The following is a 23732-nucleotide window of genomic DNA, read 5'->3' as shown; positions in this document are numbered from 1 at the left end:
AATGATGTGTGTTAAGCTCTCTTATTCGCCCTTTCAGTGCATATGAAAGCTCACAGCGCCCGCCATTAGGACAGGCCTATGAGCTGCGGGACCACAGTTATGTTCTTTTGAAGTTTAACAACGAGGGTTTCCCACACATAGACTTTACTTGGGCGGGCCGCCCAGGTGTATTAACGGCCGCCCAGGTGTATTAACGGCCGCCCAGTGTATTAACGGCCGCCCAGGTGTATTAACGGCCGCCCAGGTGTATTAACGGCCGCCCAGGTGTATTAACGGCCGCCCAGGTGTATTAACGGCCGCCCAGGTGTATTAACGGCCGCCCAGGTGTATTTCTCGACCCGTTTAATTTAGTTTTTGGTTTTTATTAATCCATCCGCGAGCTGACTCAGACTTGAACCTGGACTTGGAATCGAGGCATAGTGACTTGACTACAACACTGGTGTGCACACACACACACACACACACACACACACACCGCAAATAGCAGACGGTGACCTCACAAGCACGCAGTAACAGAAGCTTTTGAGGCACGTCCTCGAGATACAGCTCCCACGCTGCTGAGAGGGAAGAGGATATTTCAGACACGCGGCTATAAATACGTTGCGCTTTCATGTTTTAATGAGTGTGTGTGTGTGTGTGTGTGTGTGTGTGTGTGTGTGTGTGTGTGTGTGTGTGTGTGTGTGTGTGCAGAGAAGTGTCAGCAGATGCAGCCTGTCCTATTCATCACTGTCAGGACAGCCAGGTGGACACACACCGACACACACACACACACACACACACACACACACACACACATTTACATAAACAGAGGAGCGGCTGCACAGGTCGCCTCGTCACACACGTGCAACGGAGAGGCGGGAATAAAAGCATGACTAAGCGTTTAACAAATCTTCTTAGTAGCTTTTGCTGCGGCAGGCAACACGAGCCGAAACATGAGCCGGCAGAGCGCTGACCCCTGACCCCATGTCCTCTAGGAACATACAAGGTGACTACAGATATTGACGGCTGCAGGACAGAAATACAAGCAGTTGGTCGGTCAATACCTCAAATCATGCTCCAACAGGCAGACGATGGGGGGACTGCTACAGAAAGCTAATGGTGAGCAGGCTTGGGGAGGAACAGGTGTAACTGGACACTGAGAACAGGTAACTGTGTCTCCTAACGTGAGCTCCTAAAGTCCTCCACCCAGCCCGGCCTGCATGCTAACATGTGTAGCGCAGCTTAGCTCAGTCTAACATTAGCATGCATCATGTGACGCAGCACAGGTGTGACCTCCATCCTCATATCCCAGAGTCTGCAGGACACACACACACACACCACAGTACTGCAGGGTGTGCAGTCGCTCTGGGAGCAGCTGCACGATGGGTTTGTGCTGGGTGGATTTTTGTCTGATATTTAAAAGAATCTGACCATTTATCATCTTTTTTAATTTGTGTGGTTTAGAAAAATCCATAGAGCAAAAACCTACAGGACACACACACACACACACACACACACACACACACGTATATCTGTGAACTTAGTGCCCCACTTCAATCTCAGACCACCAGCTACCTGTCACACACACAGTCATACACACACACACCAACTCTTCCAGGTCCATGCATTAAACTCAGCTGAAGGACAAGCTCTCAAAAAGAGAAACCTTAGCATCAGCATACTGCCATGAATAGGAGGATGGGTGAGGAAAGAAGGAAGGAAGGAAGGAAGGAAGGAAGGAAGGAAGGAAGGAAGGAAGGAAGGAAGGAAGGAAGGAAGGAAGGAAGGAAGACCCCCCCCCCTCCAGACGTTAGCCTGCTTACAGCACTGTGAGCAGATAAACAGAGCTTATTGGCTTAACACACAGACTTAGAACAACCAGTACAACCAGTTAGCTTACTGTGGAGGCTCCAGTCCAACTTACTGAGCCTCGACCCCTCCTCTGACCTGTCGCTGGGGATTACAGTGACATCATCAACTCGGCCATCTTTGCCTCAAACGTCTCCATTGTTTACGTCCAGTGACATCACTATGTTCCAACACATTGTACGTGATAAGCTATGGGGGCGGGACATCTCTAAGCTGTTGACCAATCACACAACAGAACCGGCCAGCTAACCAATCAGAGCAGACTGGGCTCTGGTTTCAGACAGAGTGTGAACAGAGGAGGTGCAGAACAGACGAGGAATGGATCTGTTTATCAAACGTTTCTCTCTGATTGGTCGTTACACTTCTGAAATCTCCTCAGATTTTCAGGGTAAAGGCGCTCTGATAGCTGCAGCAGCAACAAAAGAGCCATTTCACTAATCTCACAGATGGTTAAATGTATGAGATTTACTTTTAAAACAGCTTCACACACACACACACACACACACACACACACACACACACACACACACACACTAATAAAAACAAACAGAACCATGAAAACAAGCCTTCAGACAAGACATGAAACTAGAAAACAGAAGAGGAGAGGAAACAAGTGAGGATATGAAACAAGGAGATGAGAGAATAAGAGTGTAAAGAGGAAATGAGAGGAGACCAAACAAGTCAGGAGACGGAACGAGGACTTGAGATGAAGGGGTAGGAAAGGAAACAAGAATGAAAGAGGCAACTAAGGAGAGGAGATGAAAGGAGAGGGGACACAACAAGGAGAGGAAAGGAAGAGAGAAAATAAAGGAAAGGAAAGGAAAGGAAAGGAAAGGAAAGGAAAGGAAAGGAAAGGAAAGGAAAGGAAAGGAAAGGAAAGGAAAGAGGGTAGGATATAAGAAATACGAGAGAGGCAGGAGGAAACAAGGAAAGGAAACACAAGCAGGAGGAAAGCAATCGAGGAGATAAGGATGGTTCCCTTTTAACACAATGTAACAGTGTGTGTGTGTGTGTGTGTGTGTGTGTGTGTGTGTGTGTGTGTGTGTGTGTGTGTGTGTGTGTGTGTGTGTGTGTGTGTGTGTGTGTGATGCAGAGAGGAAGCAGATCTTTTGATGGGACTGCTGGGAAGTTCAAAGCCTGATGATCAACACACACTTGCTAACATGCTGTATTCTGGTTGTGCAGGTGCACACACACACACACACACACACACACACACACACACACACACACACACACACACACACACACACACACACACACACACACACACACACACACACACACACACACACACACACACACACACACACACACACACACACACACACACACACACACACACACACACACACACACACACACACACACACACACACACACACACACACACAGAAAAGTACACGATGTTCTGCATCCTCCAGCACCGTATTGATATAAATGAACTGGAGGAAGATGTGTGAGCTTCAGTTATCCTGATTAAATTCAATACGACTGATAAATGAAAGGCTTTCTATTCGATCAGCTGGGAGTTTGGACGGGACAATGATGGAAGACTTGCAAGAAAATGTCCATTAGAGAGTTATTTCTGAGAAACACAGAAGACAGCGAGTCATCCTTTCATTTTAGAGGCTTTAAAATCTGAAGAAATAACATGTTGCTTAATAAAGAATGCATTTTGCACGGCTCAGATGAATACTCGATGCTGATTGGATGTTCCAGAGGTCTGTTGTAACAGCCCGTTCACTGAAGGAGGATCAAGGGACTGTCTTCTGTCTTTGGTAGCAGCTGATTGGGTAAATGTCCCTCCCTGTCACCACGACTGCAGCATATCTTTCACCTGACAGACTGGAACTGGCCTACACACACACACACACACACACACACACACACACACACACACACACACACACACACACACACCTCAGGTAGCAGGTTAGCTTGGAATATGCCGCAGTATATAACACACAGGGTGGGACAGACGGCTGTGAGACCTTGTGTTCTGTGTGTGTGTGTGTGTGTGTGTGTGTGTGTGTGTGTCTCCATGTTTATAGTGGCAGAACGACCTTCACGCCACCACCTCATCCTGTTACTATAGAGACCTCGATCCCATTTCAGTCTTTCACACACACACACACACACACACACACACCTGTGCACTGATGTGGTGTGTGTGTGTGTGTGTGTGTATATGTGTGTGTGTGTGTGTGTGTGTGTGTGTGTGTGTGTGTGTGTGTGTAAGCACCACACTAAATGTTCAAAGGGAAAGCAGGCAGAGATCTGACTTCAGAAAGCAGAGTTTTTCCAACCAGGCACGATGTCGTAACAGCATTTCTCGGACACACACACACACACACACACACACACACACACAAGCTCAAGGAAACACACACTACAAGAAAAAAGGGGATGAGTTATGGACACACACTGTCACTCCGCGAATTTGCAAACTTGTGGGTGTGTGTGTGTGTGTGTGTGTGTGTGTGTGTGTGTGTGTGTGTGTGTGTGTGTGTGTGTGTGTGTGTAGGAGGTTCTTATGCAAGCGTTAGTCATCTCAGCAGTCTTGACATTTCTTTCCACTCGAGAGGAAACGGGAACATTTGCTTCCAGTCAATCATCAAAGGATTACTACAGGAGTGAAAGTACTGATACACACTAAAATACTCTGTTAAGAGTACAAGTACTGCCTTTCAAAGTATAAAGTAAGCAGTAAAATGTACTTGAAGTATTAAATGCAGAAGTACTCAACACTAGTCCGCTTGTGAGCTAACATGTATGCTAGCTATTTAGACTAATTGGTTAATTGACATGTGCTCAAAGCGCCTTACAGGACCTTATATTACTTATTAGACATGTAATACATTCAATACTCATTTAAACTACAGGTTAATTGTTTTTATAAACATTTCACTACTGTAGACCTACTCCTACATAAGGTGACTAAGTCTAGGAAATTCAAAAAAATTAACTTCATCAAGAAGTTGTTAATTGTTAAGTCAATTACCAAATATCTAGCGAGTAAACTCCTTGATTCCAGCTCCTAAAACGATCATGTTTGATGTGTTTTCACTCACTGTTGGCTGTTAATTGAATATGTTTAGTTGTGAATCTAAAGTAAATGCTAATTGGCACATTTTTGACACAAGTAATTGATATTTAAAATCAACAATTGTGTCCCTTATTAAAACAAAGCTAAAATCAGGATTGGATTTTTTTTTTTGTTCTACCAACTTCCGAAGTTACGCCGGGCATCCCAACACACAGGCTGCTTTACTGCCACAACAGCTGAGAATGTATGTGTGTGTGTGTGTGTGTGTGTGTGTGTGTGTGTGTGTGTCTTCCTGTTGCGCGGGTGGCCAGGCTTCCAGAATGAGGCGAGTGTAAGGAAGCACAGAAAGCTTTTCTCTGCTGGTTTCCGAGGTGTTCTGCTCCTTCAGTCAGCTGCTGGCAACGAGACTAATGAACCGCACCGGGGCTGCCTTTCTAATGGGACTCACACACACACACACACACACACACACACACACACACACACACACACACACACACACACACACACACACACACACACACACACACACACACACACACACACACACACACACACACACACACACACACACACACACACACACACACACACACACACACACACACACACACACACACACACACACTCAGGGTGATCATTCAGACTTTCTAGTAGGCGGTCCACTACATGACCAGACGGTATGGCTGTAACGCCACCCAAACACACATGAAGGGGGATCTGACCGGAGTACCAAGCAGCATTACGCAGTGTTCTGACTCTGGGCCAAACTGGCCTTTCCAACCAGCATGATCTGCACTGCAGGGCCAACCAGGGCCAACCAGGGCCAACCACAGCTAACTCAATTATATAAATATAAGATTTGAGGGGAAAATATTGTGTTTCTGCACGTTCACTGTGATGCAGCTCGTCTTGTTACCATTTCTGTATAGTAGCATAGATAGCTAACTACTTTACAATACAGCTATCTTGTAAAGTAGAAAGTAGAGAAGTAGTAAAGAAGTTAGCTATCTATGTAACAAGTAGCTAACGTAAGCTAGATGGTAAAGAAGATAGGTTACATGCTGCTTCCGACATACCTCTACTCCGACATTGACGTCTAATTGTCTGAGTCACGGCACTTTACTTTTTTTTCGACATGAGGTCATTAATATAAAATGGGGGCCATAGGCTTACACAGGCCTGTAGGCCATCTCTGCAAGTGTGTGTGTGATGTGCTGGGAGGGTGTCGGAAGGTCTGCATCTGCGGTGCGTTGGGTCTGCATAGCTCCACTTCAGTGGAAGCATTCGGAGCGGTAGTTGACACTGTCAGACACGCAGGGCCCCCCTCCTCCCTCACAGACGCTTCTGATAGCCCTCCCGAATCCACCGCCACTGCTCCTCCGAGTCTCTCTATCGTCATCCCATCAGCTCCGGTCTACAGCTCCGCAGAATTGGGAGCAGCCTCGATGGCTTGCATAGCTTTAGCTGTCTTTGAGCGACTCCCTTGCAGATCGGATGGAGGGCGATCGGACAACAACGAAACCAGTCAGTGCATCCATTACACCAACAGGCTGTGTTATATTAAACTAAATAAACTGAATGTGTTCAAAAGACACACAGACAAAAATGAAAGGAAGACGATGCCCCGACGCGCCTGGGTAGACTGTCGGAATGGCGGTACTAAAATTGTGTGGTAATAGGGGGATGTAGGAATAGGGGGATGTAGGAATAGGGGGATGTAGGAATAGAGGTTGCACCCCAAGAAGATAGATCGCTAACCTAAGCTCGGCATGTTTCTGCGTTTTTACCGTGATGGCATCTCAAGTGTTGTTTCCAAATGATGTTTTTGTTACCAATCTTTGAGCAGCCACTTCTGAATAGTTACATAGAAAGCAAACGTTAGTTTACTTGTTGAGTAGAAAGCTTACTTTTCCTAGCAATATTTCTTAGACATGTAGCTAACGTAAGATAGATAGTGAAGAAGTTAGCTAACCTTCACTAGCAATACGTGTTAGATTGATAGATCTCGTAAGCCATGTAGTTTGTTAAAGAAATAGATAACGTTTGCTGGTTAGCTAGACGGCTAACATTCAGAATAGCTCAGTGGAAAACACTTAAGAGCTCACTCAGCTAATCAAATCTGGTTTGTAAGACAGAAGCAACCACTGCCACAAAGGGCTAAGAAAGGTCATGATAAATAGAGCTATTTGATGCTAAGCTACAGAGCTAAAGGGCTAGCCAACACACGGTTAAACGTGAAGCTCTGCAGGACTCTTCTTCCCTCTCAAATGGCCATAAAGAGCTCTCCAAAGTATGCTAATGAGCCTGGTTAAAGTTCCAGGAGAAAACAGGGCCCATAAAAGGCTGCATCCACTGCAGGCTGAGCTGTTGCTCTTCCAAAGCTTACTGATTAGCTTGCTTTCCACTCGTGGACGAACCAGAGTTCAACAACCTTTAGTTTACCGTTACCTCTCCACCTTCCAGCCTGTCAAACCATAACGTGTGTTTCTGCGAGAGGGAACTTTTTAAGCAGCTTTAAGCCCGTTTCCATCAGACTCTAATTCCTAGAAAATACTTTTTTTAATGGATGCAACTCAAGGAAAAGATCAGACGTCTTTTTTTCAAAATCATCTCCAGAGTTTTTCGACACGCATGAATAATGAGAGTCTCTCTGACACCCAGCGCCTCACCTGTCCTTCTGTTTTGTCTACTTTCTGTCTTCCTCCTGAAATATCCTGCAGAGGAATCGATAAGCTATCAGACCGTGAACACTCACACACACTCTCTGTATTTCATGCTGTGTTCTCATTGGCTCTGATAGTGTGTGTGTGTGTGTGTGTGTGTGTGTGTGTGTGTGTGTGTGTGTGTGTGTGTGTGTGTGTGTGTGTGTGTGTGTGTGTGTGTGTGTGTGTGTGTGTGTGTGTGTGTGTTTTCAGACTGAATCCCTTATTCGATTGACAAAACATCCATCACTCACCTGTGTCGCTTTGTGTGTGTGTGTCTCTGTGTGTGTGTGTGTGTGTGTGTGTGTGTGTGTGTGTGTGTGTGTGTGTGTGTGTTTCGCCCTGCTATCTCAAAACAGGCAGGAACTATATATACTATATTTAATGCAAAGAGAGGGGAAGACGTGAGATGTGGGTAAAAACAAATGAATAGAGTAGAGAGGAGAGAGGGGGAGAGAGGGGGAGAGAGGGAGGCATTGAAATGAAAAGTGAAAGACAGAGGAAAAGAGAGAGGTGGTTGAAAGGAGGTCAGGCGCTGCTGACAAAAAAGCCGAGCAGAGCTGAGGCAAAAGCATGAAGCATACAGAAAGAGGAACCGTGAACACTCACACACACTCTCTGTATTTCATGCTGTGTTTTCATTGGCTCTGATAGTGTGTGTGTGTGTGTGTGTGTGTGTGTGTGTGTGTGTGTGTGTGTGTGTGTGTGTGTGTGTGTGTGTGTGTGTGTGTGTGTGTGTGTGTGTGTGTGTGTGTGTAAAAAGAGATTGAAAGGTGTGTGAGGACACGTGTCAACTAATATGAGCATCAGTAGCTTAGTAACTAACAGAGATCCTGCAGTGACTCATGTCTGTATTAATGCTGCAGGCCTGAAGAGGACACAGATCCGTATCATGCATCAGCAGAACACCTCCACTCCTGCACAGAAAACCACATCCTTCTGCCCAGCATGAACGTTTGAAGGGCACACTGGGGAGGAGGTTTGAGGGTTCATCAGGGCAGGCAACATGGCTCTAGAGGACCCTACAAAACTGCTAAACGGCAGCCCCTCCTTGTGGTTTGACCTACAGTACAAGTCTGAAATTGGTAGACATATGCAGCATGATGAGACGCACAGCAAAGCCTCTTGAAGGGGTATCGTCAACCAAACAGGAAGTCAGCTATTTTCAATTCTACGTGCAACTTTTTGACATTTTTTGCACTTTTCACATGGTGCATCTGAACAAAATCCGCCAACAGATTTCATCCAATCCACTCCAAGTTTGGTCAGTATTATCTTAAGACCTTAGGGATCAATATGCATTAAATGTTTTACTCTACATCGAATGCCCTTGAAGTGGCGTGGAGGCAAACACACATCTTGCCGTAGAATAGGCATTTGCTCCAACTCCAGACATATGCATGATAATATGCACTCAGCAACATACTGTAGCTGACATGTGACCAGTGGTAAGATATGTAATGCATATGGGGGGGCCCAGATCTGATTGGTTATTCTGTCCACACCATTCTGAAAAAAATCCGTTTTGCATCACAAAACCTAAAGCAGATGTAACCGTACACAGTCTTACAGCGAAGCATTCTGGGTATTAATGCACGGAAAACACCAGTCCAAGTCGATCCGGTCTGCACTGGGGACGCTCCATTTAAAATCAGTTGACCAGCAGGAGGAGGGGACACACTGTATCCAGATACCCTCCCATGTAAACACATTAATATCTGCACATAAAGGATCCCTGAACTCGTTCAAACACATGAACACACACTCATCATGCAGGAATGTGGCTTATTACCCATGTTGCATCACAGTAGTTACATTCCGACAGCGCCCCTGCCTTTTCTTGGTTTGTTAGAGGGAAACAAACACACACACTCTACACACATACTCCGGCATGTGGGGTGTGTCATTGTTTTGTGCGAGCGAGCTACAAGACGCCGCTCGTTTCTAATCTGATGAGGGAGACGGGATATTAACTGCCTACAGACAGAAGATTTAGGGTGTGAATGGAAACACAATACCGTGAGTCAGTCCCTCGGAGAAGTGTTTCCTTATTAACCCGTCACCTGGCGCCCTGCAGGCACCGCTCAGCCTCGGACGGTTTATGCAAATTATTGGACCAATCTGTGCGTGCAGCCGACAGAGCTTCACTGTCGGACCGAGATGAAGGGGTTTACAAACACCAACAAACACCTGCATGCTGGAAGATGTTGACGACATCCGCTGCAGAAACTCATCTGACTGTAGCTGACAAATGAATGTTTGATCCTCTAATTTTAATACCAGTTACGATCATCTGAATCTATAAAACAGCGACACACACTCACTGGACACTTTATCATTAGGCACACCTTCCTGGTACCAGGTTGGACCCCCTTTACCTTCAGAACTACCTTCATTCTTCGTGGCATTAACACCAAGGTGCTGGTGTTGGTCCATATTGACATGACCAGTTTGGGATGAGTTGAACTTTAAGACATCGTGAGACATCGTCCTGCTGAAAGTAGCAGTCAGAGGACGGGAACCCTATGTTCATAAAGGGAAGATGGATCTATAGGGCCTCCAACTGCTAAAAGGCAGCCCCTCCTTGTGGTTTCACCTACAAGTCTGGTATTTGGTAGGCATATGGGACACGTTGAGACGCAGAAAAAAGCCTCTTCAAGGTGTGTCATAAACCAAACAGGAAGTCAGTGATTTAGAATTGTATATGCACCTTTTTGCCATTTTTCACATGGTGCATTTGAACAAATTCCTCCTACAGTTTTCATCCAATCCACTCGACATTTGGTCAGTACCATCTTTAATGACTTGAGGATCAAAATGCACGAAAAGCTTTACTCTTCATCCAACGCCCTCGCCGTGAGGAACACTCAGGTGGGCTGTGGCCTTTAGACCACGCTGAACTGGTACAAATGGGCCCAAAGTATACCAAGTAAATATGGCCGGTGAGTTTATATCCTACAGCCTGCAGCTCATCGCTGACGGATCCTTACAGATGATCAGAGGACTTATTCTGGTCCTTTATTCTACGAGCCCACACAGGGAGCATGTGGGTAAATATTTGTAGTGGAGTATAAAGTATTTACTATTTACTCGTAGCATCATCACAAGAATAAACATTATTATTGAATCTGTTACTATGAGAGGAAGGCTTCTGATGTGCAAGGAGCCGTAAACATGTGCAAGCATTATGCGTGTGTGTGTGTGTGTGTTTATCTGTGTGTGTACTGCACTGTGGTCACGCAAGCCTGAGCAGCCTTTGGGAAGTAGGTCAATGAGTGAAAGAGAGAGGGAGAGAGATACATGAAGAGATATGAAGAGGAAGAGGAGGGAGCAGTGACAGTGGAAAGTTACCAGTTTCAAGGTTTCAAGGTTTCAAGGTTTCAAGGTTTTATTTGTCATATGCACAGCAGATACAGCGTATATGTTGGCAATGAAAATCTTATGTCGCGTGCTCCTCCAACAACTCAACATACATGGTGCAAATAACATAAATAAAAGCATGTACACACACACCATATATGGCACTGACGTGTGTGAGTGTGTGTGTGTGTGTGTGTAGTAAATACATGTGTGTCAGTGTGTTTGCATCCCAAAAGGGCATTAATAACCTCACCCACCTCCCTCTCCCCATGCTTTATGCAGGTAGAAGCCTGCTGCTTGCTTTCAATCCACACACACACATGACTCACACACACACACACACACACACACACACACCTCTAAACTTTCCATGCCTGCACAGCCACCTGAGACTGCAACCCAGCCCCACCCTGATGTTTATTACGATCTATCGGTGAAATAATCAGAGTTGATGCAGGCGGGAGAGAGAGAGTGAGGTCACACACAGGTAAAACGTGTGTGTGTGTGTGTGTGTGTTGTGACAGTGACGAGTGCAGGTCCATCCCGGTTTAAAAGTATTTATAAAGACACACACACACACACACACACACACACACACACACACACACACACACACACACACACACACACACACACACACACACACACACACACACACACACACACACACACACACACACACACACACACACACACACACACACACACACACACACACACACACACACACACACACACACACTCCATTAGCTTGCTTTAAAAGCCATTTGTTGTTATTTTTAGACACTGATGCTTCCTCAGATAAAAAGGCACATGAGCTCGTTGGTGAGTGTGTGTGTGTGTGTGTGTGTGTGTGTGTGTGTGTGTGTGTGTGTGTGTGTGTGTGTGTGTGTGTGTGTGTGTGTGTGTATGTGTATGAGCATGTTCAGAGCAGTCTGTGCTTGTCTTCCCCTGGCACCTGGTTGCCACGGCTATATGCCATGCTAGCATAAGTGTGTGTGTGTGTGTGTGTGTGTGTGTGTGTGTGTGTGTGTGTGTGTGTGTGTGTGTGTGTGTGTGTGTGTGTGTGTGTGTGTGTGTGTGTGTGTCTTTTTGCCCTGTGCACCATGCCATGGAAATTTCCTCTAACCTTTTGTCTCGTTTACACCAGTGCCCTTGAGATCAAACACACACACACACACACACACACACACACACACACACACACACACACACACACACACACACACACACAGGAGGGTGTATAGGCCACGGTTGAGATAAAACAAACGGCCGTAGTGTTGAGCCTAGTACTTCCACTGACAACACCGCTCTGTTTCCTACAGCTCCCACTACTACTGGGACATGTCTCTATGCTTTAATGTGCAGCTCTTTATTTCAGGCTCAAAACCATTGACTTCCAGACCAGGGAACACCACATGCTAAATGCTAACTCCGGGCCCCTTCCTGCACCACTACAGGAACATGTGTGTTCATGTTCACTGTGAATAAAGAGCCAGAGCACATGCTAATGGAGTGTGTGTATCAGAGGTCGGCTAAGCCCCTCCTAACCCAGATCCTCCCGGCACACCTGACCTCTGCCGAGCCGCTCCGGTTTATTCATTAACCGTCATTTTACAAGAGTGGCCCCCCGAGGCAGAGCACCTTTACCCGCCCCCGGTTAACCGTTAGCAGAGCGGCATGAAGACGTCCTGCAGTCAGTCACTAATGAGCTCACACAGCTGAGAGAGACTGCACTCGGGCCCTGAATGCACCCTGTAATCCCTAACCTTGAGCGGCACGGGTCGTAATCACACACAATAATCCTGCAGCACCAGTGCATTATGGGTAGGGACATGATGGTGGCGAGAAAAAGTATGTGGACCCCTTTGGAGTTTACTGCAAGAACTCGAGACACGGAAATAAGGAAAGGAGAGAGGGAAGGTAAAGAGAAAATAAGGAAAGGAAACAAGAGATGAGGGAGGAGATGAGACAAGGAGAGGGTAGGATTTAGGAAATATGAGAAAAGCAGTAGGAAACACAAGAGGATTTTAGGAGATAAGGATGGTTCTCTTAACACAATGTACGGTAGCAACCCTGTGTGTGTTGTGTGAAGTTGGGAGTTTGCCTATCCACCGTCCAGACATCTTTACTCCCTGATCAGAGAGATAGAGAGAGAGAGAGAGAGAGAGAGAGAGAGAGAGAGAGAGAGAGAGAGAGAGAGAGAGAGATGCATTGTGGGCCGTGACGGAGCAGCGTTTTTACTCCTACATGACTCCCATTCATCACGGGCATTTTATGACAGCGTGGCACCGCATCAAAGTCTACATTTTTACAACAGCAGACGCAGTCAAAGTCCATCTCCGTGGAGCGGACAGTGAACGCATCATCCTCACAGCTGTGGACAGTACTGGATCCTCACTGCATGATTAACTTGGGGCTTGGACTGGGAATCGTAGGGTCGCCGGTTCAAGTCCCCAAACAGACTTGAAATATGGAAAGTGGACTGCTACTTGGAGAGGTCCCAGTTCACCTCCTAGGCCCTGCTGTGGTGTCCTTGAGCAAGGCACCATGACACCTCCAATCCCCCCTCACCATTGCTCCCCGGGCGCTGCACAATAGCTGCCTACTGCTCCTAGCACTAGGATGGGTTAAGTGCAGAGGACACATTTCACTGTGTGTGCTCTGCTGTGTGCATGTATGTGACTAATAAAGAGGGTTTCATCCTCCGACCCTATCTGACATTTAACGGACTCGTGCAGTGTCCAGAGGTGGAAGAAGTGCTCCGATTATTAACCTAAACTAAAGCATTTGAAGTCCTGCATTCAAAATCTAACTGAATTAAGACACAATCTGCTCATTTTCACATTTATTTTAGTATTTATTGCGTCTAATGTGACAGACAGCTACAGAGCACCCCAAGAGTGTAATAGGGCCTCTTTAAATGCTAACTGTGCTAATGCTAAAAGCTAATGTCAATGTGTTTAAATACCACTTTTAATTCCCGCATACAAATGATAATTGATGATGAGAATCAAGATGCAATCCGTCTCATATTGCAATAACAGTCAAAATAATTGCAATATTTCCAACCGTATGCATCATAAGAGCTCCCTTGATACAGACATAATGTGTCAGAGCAAAGAGAGATCACACCTCCATCACATGAGCACAAACACAGTCGTTTGAAATCCCCTTTCAACAGGAGTGTTTACAGCCGTACACACACTGCTCTCCTCACACATCACCCCTCCTCTTCAATTATCTCTCATGTGCCTCAAATGCCTCTCGAGTCCACGGCTAACAGGACGTCGTGTCGCCGTCACTTCACAGAGAAACGCTTTAAAATAAAACCTTTCCCCAGAGGCCGCGCTCCGAGATACATCAGGGAGCAGAGGAGGAGAGGAAGTAGGGCAGAGACTCCATTCCCTCTGGACCTGAGTACTTCTACTCTTACTCAAGACCTGAGTACTTCTACCCTTACTCAAGACCTGAGTACTTCTACTCTTACTCAAGACCTGAGTACTTCTACTCTTACTCAAGACCTGAGTACTTCTACCCTTACTCAAGACCTGAGTACTTCTACCCTTACTCAAGACCTGAGTACTTCTACTCTTACTCAAGACCTGAGTACTTCTACTCTTACTCAAGACCTGAGTACTTCTACTCTTACTCAAGACCTGAGTACTTCTACCCTTACTCAAGACCTGAGTACTTGTTCCACCTCTTCCTACAAAGACCTCAGCTGCAGATCGTATTCCCTCCTTGCCTCCCTCATGTGTGTGTGTGTGTGGGGGGGGGGTGCAGAGAATGACAAACAGCCTCACACTCCTGTTGACACTATCAATATAGCAACAGTGTCCCTGTGATGAATACAAATTGCCAGTAAAGGTTAGCTAAGGACAGATCACACACACACACACACACACACACACACACACACACACACACACACACACACACACACACACACACACACACACACACACACACACACACACACACACACACACACACACACACACACACACACACACACACACACACACACACACACACACACACACACACACACACACACACACACACACACACACACACACAATATTTACTTTACATTTACTGTCATGCAGCCTTTAGAAGCAGGGATTTGAGCTTCTGCAGACCATTGACAAGCACTCAAACCTATAGAACACATGGGTAAACACCTAAAAGCAGAGTAGCGGCTAGTGGAGAAGAAGTATGAAGTAGCGTAAAATGAAAATACTGAGTACAAGTAACTCAAAACTGTACTTAAATCTACTTCCCACCACGGCTACTGGGCCCAGCCCTGTGTATGTGTGCTCCTGCAGCACGGTGCTGTACGCCCCACATCTACCCAGTTCTCCCAGCTGTCACACTGCCACCTGGCCCATGGTCTTTTTGTTTTAGGTTTTTAATGGTCGCCACAGCAGCACCACAATCATCCATCCAGACTACAGAACCTGCGCTCCAGCCGGTAGAGGTTTAGCTGGTGAGGATTTAACAATAAAGAACCCGACTGATAAATCCTCTGTGGTCTGCCGAGGGTCTGACTGAGGCATAAAGATAAGGAGCATTAAAAAAGAGACAGACAGCAGGAAGGAAGTCTGATGAGAGGTGATAGGAGAGAGCACGGACTGAAGAGTATTAAACCACAGAGGGACGGAGAATAGATTTTCATATAAATTCAGTCTCAAACTCTCCTTTATTTCCGTCCTTTCCTCGTTCCCTTGCAGCCTTTGTGCGTGTTGGACTCTCTGCACGGCTCAATGCGTTCTGCTGCTGCACCTCAGGGGAGGAGGCAGGGTTTGGAAAATCCTGCTGCCTCCATGCAAGAAGGGGAAACAAACAGGAGACTGAAATGTTTAAAGTTCTACCTAAAAATGTTGTAAAATGAGCCTCAAATCACGAGCGGCTTCATTCCAGGAGCTTAGCATGTGATGCTACGGAGCCCAGGCTGCAGGATGAGACTTTAAATGACTGAAGGAGGCAGAGAAATGCCAGGATGTAGATTTGACGGTGGCGCATGCTGGATCCTTTGCTAAGTTCATCCGAGTGCTAGGCTAACGGTTAGCGCTGCCTTACTGAAACCATTCTGCTGCAGAATATTCCTAAAAATGTAATCTTACAATCTGATCTGAAACAAGGATCTGAAGTACATGGTGCCTTAATGAGCCATTATGCATGATTAGTACTTGGACTTTTGGTAATTAAAGTATGTTTTAATGCACTTTTTCCTTGTAAATGAGTATTTTTATGCTGTAGTATCGCTGATTGTACTTAAATCTGAGTTCTTCATCCACCTCTGCTCCTGCATGTCAAACTAAAAGGAGTAAAACACGATGATGAGGACGCAGGGAAGTGAATCTGTGGTCTTGAGCTTATCGCAGCATGGTATTTAAATGAAGCTAACGAGGAAACAAACAGCCGGAAACAGTGTTAGACTAACGCTCGAGAAAGGAGCGTTACGTCAGGACACATCTCACAGGAACAGAGAGAACACACCGCCAAGAACACTGAGAGACACCTGAGAGAAATAAATCATGATTAGTGTTTCATCTAGACCTGTGTGTGTGTGTGTGTGTGTGTGTGTGTGTGTGTGTGTGTGTGTGTGTGTGTGTGTGTGTGTGTGTGTGTGTGTGTGTGTGTGTGTGTGTGTGTGTGTGTGTGTGTGTGCTGCAGCCAAGTCTTGCCAAGCAGGCCCGAGTGAGCAGCTGACGAATCACTACGCACTGAATTATTGAGAGACCCCTAACCTGCCTTTGCTAGCATGCCAGCTAGCAACAGCCAACACACACACACACACACACACACACACACACACACACACTTTATGTACAGTCACACAAACTAACACAGGCCCCTGGGAAAGGGGGGGGGGGGTCAGCGTCTTAAGCCGGATGCCTGATGAACCTCAGAGGGATTTGGGAGGAAGAAGCCGAATTCCCACTCTGACGCACACACACGCACACACACGCACACACACACTTCCCACTCTGATGCGCAAACACTCACACACACACACACACACACAAGGTCGGCACGATATGGAACAAAGTGATTTTGTTTTCATGCAACATATTTTAGGATACGGGGTTAATCAGATATTCACAAGGCTGCAAAATTACTGGATTTTTAGCTCAATTTAAATGTTATTATTGCAGTTTCCTAATTAGCAGTAGATATCTGGTGCTGCCCTCAAATACAAAATATAACATGTTAAATAAAAACACCATATATACAAAATACATGTTCTGAAATATCTCAAATGTAACCATATTAAAACAAATGATAAAGTGTAAAAAAGAAATACATGAATATAAAATCTGAATAATATTTAAAATCGATCATGAGTTCTGCATCATCATCATCATCATCATCAGTCCACATTCAAAGATATAGAGTTGAATGCATATATCAAATGTTGCCCTCTAGTAAACAATATCATCTCCAGGTATCATGCTGATCACGCAGCATAAACTATGTGTGTGTGTGTGTGTGCTGAAGTGTGTGTGTCCGGTGCTCAGTGACAGCAGGACAGGTGAGTCACTGAAGGCTGCAGATGAACACACACTGCAGCACCGACATCACGACTCACACACACACACACACACAGGAGAGGAGCTGCAGACCAAGGAGAGGAGATCAGTCTGAGAGCCAATCCTCCCTCCCTCTCTCTCTCTCTCTCTCTCCCTCCCTCCCTCTCCTGCCGCCTGCTGTGCTGTCAAACTGACACTGGGATTCATTAAGTCCCATCAGCAGGGCGATACCTGCCGCTCAGGGCGAGAGTGGTGCAGCGATGACGTACTTTCAGAAGCAAGTTAGCATCTCGAGGGCTCCCTCCACAAAAATCCAAGGGGATTCCTCCATTGGATTTGGGGATTATTGGGCAATAATCAGCAAGATAATCCCCACCCATTAACACCACTTTATGATTTCTGAAGTACAAAGTGTTCCTGCACCACCCGGGTCTCTACAGAACTGCTAACATTGCTGCAAATCATCTGCACTGCACCGTCCATGCATCAACTTAAAGCATGCATGTGTCAGAAAACAACGAGGAGAATTAAAGCTCTTTTCTACGTAGGAGGAAGACTCAAAGACACTTATGTAACACGAGTCAGCCAGGGAGAGTGTACACCATGAGTTTGCATGAAAATAATGCAGATGTGACGACTTTACACGCTAAAGACCACGTTTGTATTCATGTACTTTTGACTAACGCTTTAAAAACCCTGCAGCATCAGTGTGAACGTGCTCACTGAAAGGCTTTGTGACTTCCGATCCAGAATTAGACAGGATCACCTGAAACGTGAAGATGAGAGCGGAGCGCCTGCTGCACACACACACACACACACACACACACACACACACACACAGTGATAGGATAAAGTGCTGACTGACGGTCAGGCGCAGTAATGGCTCTAAGCTTTATTAAGTTTTCCATTTGGTTTTTGTGTAGGCGTCGTTTTTAGAGATGCAATTAAAGCTTTAGACACTGCAGAGCTGATTATTCAACAACAACATGTAACCCGCGGCGCAGAGGAGGAGGAAGCGGTCCGGGAACGATGTGTTCCTGAAAAGGTTTTCCCAAAGTTTTTCAATCAGGGATCTGTTTCCACCGACCGCTGTCTATTAACGTCTTGTTCTCTTATCACACGCCTCAAATTAAGTGTTGTTGTAACGGGGGAACAAGAACACAATGCTCCAAGAGTGTCAACAACCAAACACACATTCAGAAAACCATTGACTTCCAATCCAGAGAATCAAAGATGCTGAAATGCTGACTCAATTTCCACTTCTAGGACTCATTCCTGCACCACTTTTTTGCATGTTTACTGTACATAAGGTGCCAGAATGCATACTATAGAATCCAAATACCCCAACAGAGCCTGACCTCTGCAGAGCTGCTCTATTTCCAACCAAAGACACATTTAGAAAACCATTGACTTCCAGACCAGGGAAAAGAACGTGCTAAAATGTCTGATTTCCAAGGTTTGAGGACTCATTCCTGCACCACTTTGTGCAGTTTGAACAGTAGAACAGTGAAGGATGAATCTAATGCAACTTTCTTTTCTTCAAAACTCAAAATAAACTTGAAAAAGAAAACCCAAGGCTTGACCCACACCGCGCACTGATAGCTAAACATGTGCCTCTGAAATGGAAACGCCGTCTCCTCGAGCTTGACTTTATGGCGACTCTCTCTCTCACAGCCAAAGTGGAGTCGCGGCTAATATTTCACCAGCTCTGCGCCGGCTGTGTCCTGTTACAACAGGATGTGGTGACTGACGTTAAGTCGGCCTGATCTTCAGAGTCAAATCCCCTGCAGGGATCCAGACCGGCCCCCAATGATTAGCATGGAAATAGCTCTGAGGATCCACCTGCTCCCTGACAGGGCTCTCGATACGTCCAGGCATGGAGCTGGAGGATGTTCAGTTGATTTTAAACACAAAACATAAGCGGTTTATCTCAGAAAACTGTGACTGTGTTTAGACTCGACAAAGACCTGGTTTCCTACTCTGCAGGACAGAAAACGGGATTCAAAACTAGATTCATTTTACCGATAATGAACACACAACATGCCACGATTACTCCTCTGGAAGCTGAAGATCTACAACACCAAACACGTAAAACAAACTCAGATCTCATCCTCCTGAAGAGTCCGGTACTCATACTAACATCAGAGAGGATTTGATGCTAACAGCACGATGACTGTGTTAGTGAACAGATCCATCACTCAGTCAGTCCTGACCTTGTCATTAACTGGGTCAAGGTGGCCAGTATAGTTACTGGTTAGCAGGACAACGCATCGCACGGGGAGCCACCCATCTTTGCAGACCGAGATAAAAATAAAGGCCAAACTGGATGGAATTTGAAATGCATTGGTTGTGTTATACTATGGTTTTAGGGCAAGAGGATTGAACTAAAGTGTCAGTATTGTCCCTTTGTATTAATGATGTTGTTTAGTTTATATTGTCGTGTAAAATAAGACACTTTTACTTAACAAATGGCACAATAATGTGGGTTTTATGGCACAGTTTTAACGTATTTATATAATAATGATAACCCCTCTGCTGCAATATCAGTCAAAGTAAAGGTGCTTTGAGTGTCATACTTCGAACTTCTGCACTTATTAAAGAGGCTGCATGAACACCTGTAAACACATGTGTTGTGTTAGATAATAAACAACAACCACAAGTAAACACACGTTACACAATCACTCCAACATGCAGAGAGCATAACGAGTGAGTGAGACGCTACTGTATGCATGTGTAGCAATCACACACAGAGGAGGAAGCAGTCACATGTTAGGAGGGGGGAGGAGGAGGGAGGGAGGGAGGGAGGGAGGGAGCATTATCGTGACGTGAAGAGTGACGTAAAGCCCCTCCCTCCCTGCCTCCCCCCCTCCTCCCTCCACTACGACTCACATGACTGCAGCAGCTCTGTTCTGTAACTCCAGTCACGAGGATGGAGTAATATTACAATAACCAGCCGGCAGGGGCGCGCACACACACACACACACACACACACACACACACACACACACACACACACACACACACACACACACACACACACACACACACACACACACAAATAACTAAGTAGATATGAACTTATTAACATTTGGAGGATAGAGAACCTTATCGGACTGAAGAAAGAATTCAAGCTGAGATTCAGAGAGTGTGTTTCTGTCTCAAGGACTTTGCAGCAATCCAGTTTCATGAGCAGATATTTCATATAAAGAGCATGCATGCTACTGCAGGAATGCACGCAGTCCAATTACCAAAGCATGAGATGGAAAAGTGTTTCCTGTGTAAACATCTCTTTGGCTGCATCTTCTGTTCATTTAAAGTACTTTCACTCAAAGATGGCCCAAAAAAAGGGGTATTTTTAGACTCCCAAGTTCAAGTTCATCCACTTGATACAGCAAAATGCAAATTGCTGTAGAGTCTGAGATGAATCACACCATAATAACGACTCAAATATGAAGAATCCTGCTTTTTGTATCATAGTAGCTTTAAGAATGATGGGTTTTGTGACTGAAAAATAACCTAAAATGACTCAAACTTGGAGTATATGTAGCTCGGATGGTATTTCTGCACAATATTCTGATATTTATAAACTAAACAACTCATTGATTACAATTGCTATAAATAGATTGGGTATATGTCGATGCATTTACTCTAACATGACCTATTTGGAGTATGAGTGCAGCTGGGATGCATTTCTTCACTATATTCTGATGATTATATAGGACAGGATATTAATGTACAATGTCTCTATGTAGAGTTTTATAATGCACGATAATAAGACATGTATGAATATCATGAGATCCTTTATGTGGCAGGTTTTGATGCATTTCCTCTCTGTGCATCTTCTGAGGAGGCTGCAGGTTATAAATAGCTCAGGTCTCTCTGGATCCTCCACACACACTGAATTAACTGCCAATCAGCTGTGACAGACCCCCCCCCCCCCCCCCAAACACACACACACACACACACTCATACAGTAAGTATAACACCCTCAGATGACCGCGCAATCACAGCAATAACAATCAGCACGACGCAATGTGACGTCACTGTGTGATGCAGTGGTGGTGATGGTGGTGTTGGGGGGAAGGGGGGGGGGTGCTGTTTTACAATGACGTCCCGGTTTATGGGTGCACTGTAACTCTACAACCGACTCTACAACCGCGCGGGGGGGATTAGATCTGACAGGTTCCCATCTGCGTTAGGCACCAAACCCCCTGCAGGAATGCGCTAATTCACCATTTCCTTCCAGATACGATGCAAAAACCATAAAGCAAAACAACAAATGACTTGTAGTTATTAAATATGTCCTCATAGATTATTCGGCTTCTCTTCAGGTGCAGGGAAACACATCATTTAGATGTAGTCGCCACTTCTATAAATGGTAAAGCGCCTCTTCCCTGTGCTCTTGAGCAGGAGCTTATTCTGGGATTAACAGCAGAGTCAGGTTTAAAACTTCATATATTGCTTCAATTAAGTGCTGCTTGGGTGTACTGATAGTATCCCGAATAAAACTAAACATCCCATCCATTCACTTAAAAAACAATGCATGTTTAATGATGTAAAATGTAGAGTTAAAATGGGAATCCTAAAAATGCAGGAATTTCTCAACGCTGTTTGGCGTATGCACGAAAATCGGTGTAAAATCACCTTCACAGCATGGGGTTATTATAGACTGTATGGCGTCATCATTACCCTTCACATACACTCACATCCCAAGAATCAGTGTGTGTTCAGCAAGCAATGTAGTGGTCCACATGCACACGTTTTGTAACCGTTCCCTGACGATTACGCAAACGGTTATGAAAGCGTAAAAACTGCGCCAACTTTCTCAGCTGACCCCAAAAATCCACTGTCTCTTTTCCATCCCATTGCACTGCAGAACATGGTGTGATACATAATGGACGAATTGTGTGGAAATGACAGGAATAATCGGCGGTCAAGATAAAAGCGCAGCGGATCTCCAGCCCTGAGAGCCGGGGTAAGCTCACCCTGCTGTGGCAAGGAGCTTACCGACTGGCGAGGGTACACAACATTACAGCGGTGTGCTCAACCCAAACACACACTTTTATTAAACCACCGGCTCCGATCCGTTACAGCGTGATGTCCCATGAATCAAACACGCCGTACACGTGTTTCTCTGCCCGGTCTCAGGTCTCAGACCCCCCCGGTAAACCCTGGAAAGGCTCAATAATGTGATAAAATCATAACAGTCCTTTCAGGCTCGGTCCATGCGTTCAGACGCGCACCACGTGGCCCAGTCACTGACATTAAAACTTCCCAGAAGAATGCGTCAAAAGTTTCCAAAGCGCCCTCTGCATACCAAGTATCGTGTGTGTGCGCTGCAAACACAAACACACCTAGACCAAACACACACAGAAAAAACGTTACAAAATCCGGAAAATTCTTCTCCTTCAATATTTCCTGATGACATTTCCTCCAGAAAACACGTGAAAGCCACACGTCAAGATATACTGAACACACACACACAAACACATCCACACACACATGCACACACCGGGGTGATGCTGCCTGACAAGCCGGGGAAAGGCAAGCATCTACCGGGCAAATCGAGCGCCACAGGCGGCGACGCGTAAAGCTGGACCCCGGTGTGCAGAGCCCTGGTTACGGGGTTTCCAAAGAGTCCCGGATCTTACCTGGCTGCCGGATGTCTCTGTCAGGTAACTGAAGACAAAGGACGAGAGTTCCTCATCTAATAGTGGAGCGCAGTCCGCCATCTTCTAGTGAATGAGGAGCGGAGGAACCAGAGAACCGGGTATAGAGGAGGAAGAGGAGGAGGAGCAGCAGTGGAGGAAGGTCCCCGGTAGGGGGCGCATCTGTTTACAAACCTGGAGACATACGGCTCCTCAGAGGGGGGTCTGGAGACCTCCAAGGGTCAGAGGCTCCAGGGGGTCCTAGAGTAAAATGAGGAGGCATTGATCTCAATGGTGCTGTGTAAAGTGTCTCCGGAAGATCCAGCAGATTTGCATTAGTGCAAAAACGTGAGTAATTACCAGGAATTTGAAAACATGTGAAATATAAATATAGAGAAATAGAATGATACATAAAAAATACATATATTTAATCATAAAATATAAAACATATGTTTTATCAAAATGCTAAATATTTATTTAAACAATAATTAAAACTAATTTAAATATAAAATAATATATCAAATGTAATACACATTTACCAAATAACTCTTTGGTTCACAGTTAAAACTGAAAGGTAATAGTA

The 23732-nt window shown here is 45.5% G+C and overlaps 1 protein-coding gene across 1 annotated transcript in view; it reads right to left on the bottom strand.

Annotated features, from left to right (window-relative positions):
- ppargc1b (peroxisome proliferator-activated receptor gamma, coactivator 1 beta) overlaps positions 1–23263 on the bottom strand; it is an 80032-nt gene extending 56769 nt beyond the window's left edge. Inside the window, exon 1 of the mRNA XM_063877140.1 lies at positions 23153–23263. Coding sequence (XP_063733210.1) covers positions 23153–23233 — 81 coding nt within the window. The 5' untranslated portion in view covers positions 23234–23263. The remainder of the gene's footprint in view (positions 1–23152) is intronic.
- Between the last annotated feature and the right edge of the window lie 469 nt (positions 23264–23732).

Source organism: Eleginops maclovinus, chromosome 23 (genome assembly GCF_036324505.1).
Source record: "Eleginops maclovinus isolate JMC-PN-2008 ecotype Puerto Natales chromosome 23, JC_Emac_rtc_rv5, whole genome shotgun sequence".
NCBI lineage: Eukaryota > Metazoa > Chordata > Actinopteri > Perciformes > Eleginopidae > Eleginops > Eleginops maclovinus.
This window is presented reverse-complemented; position numbering and strand designations above follow the sequence as displayed.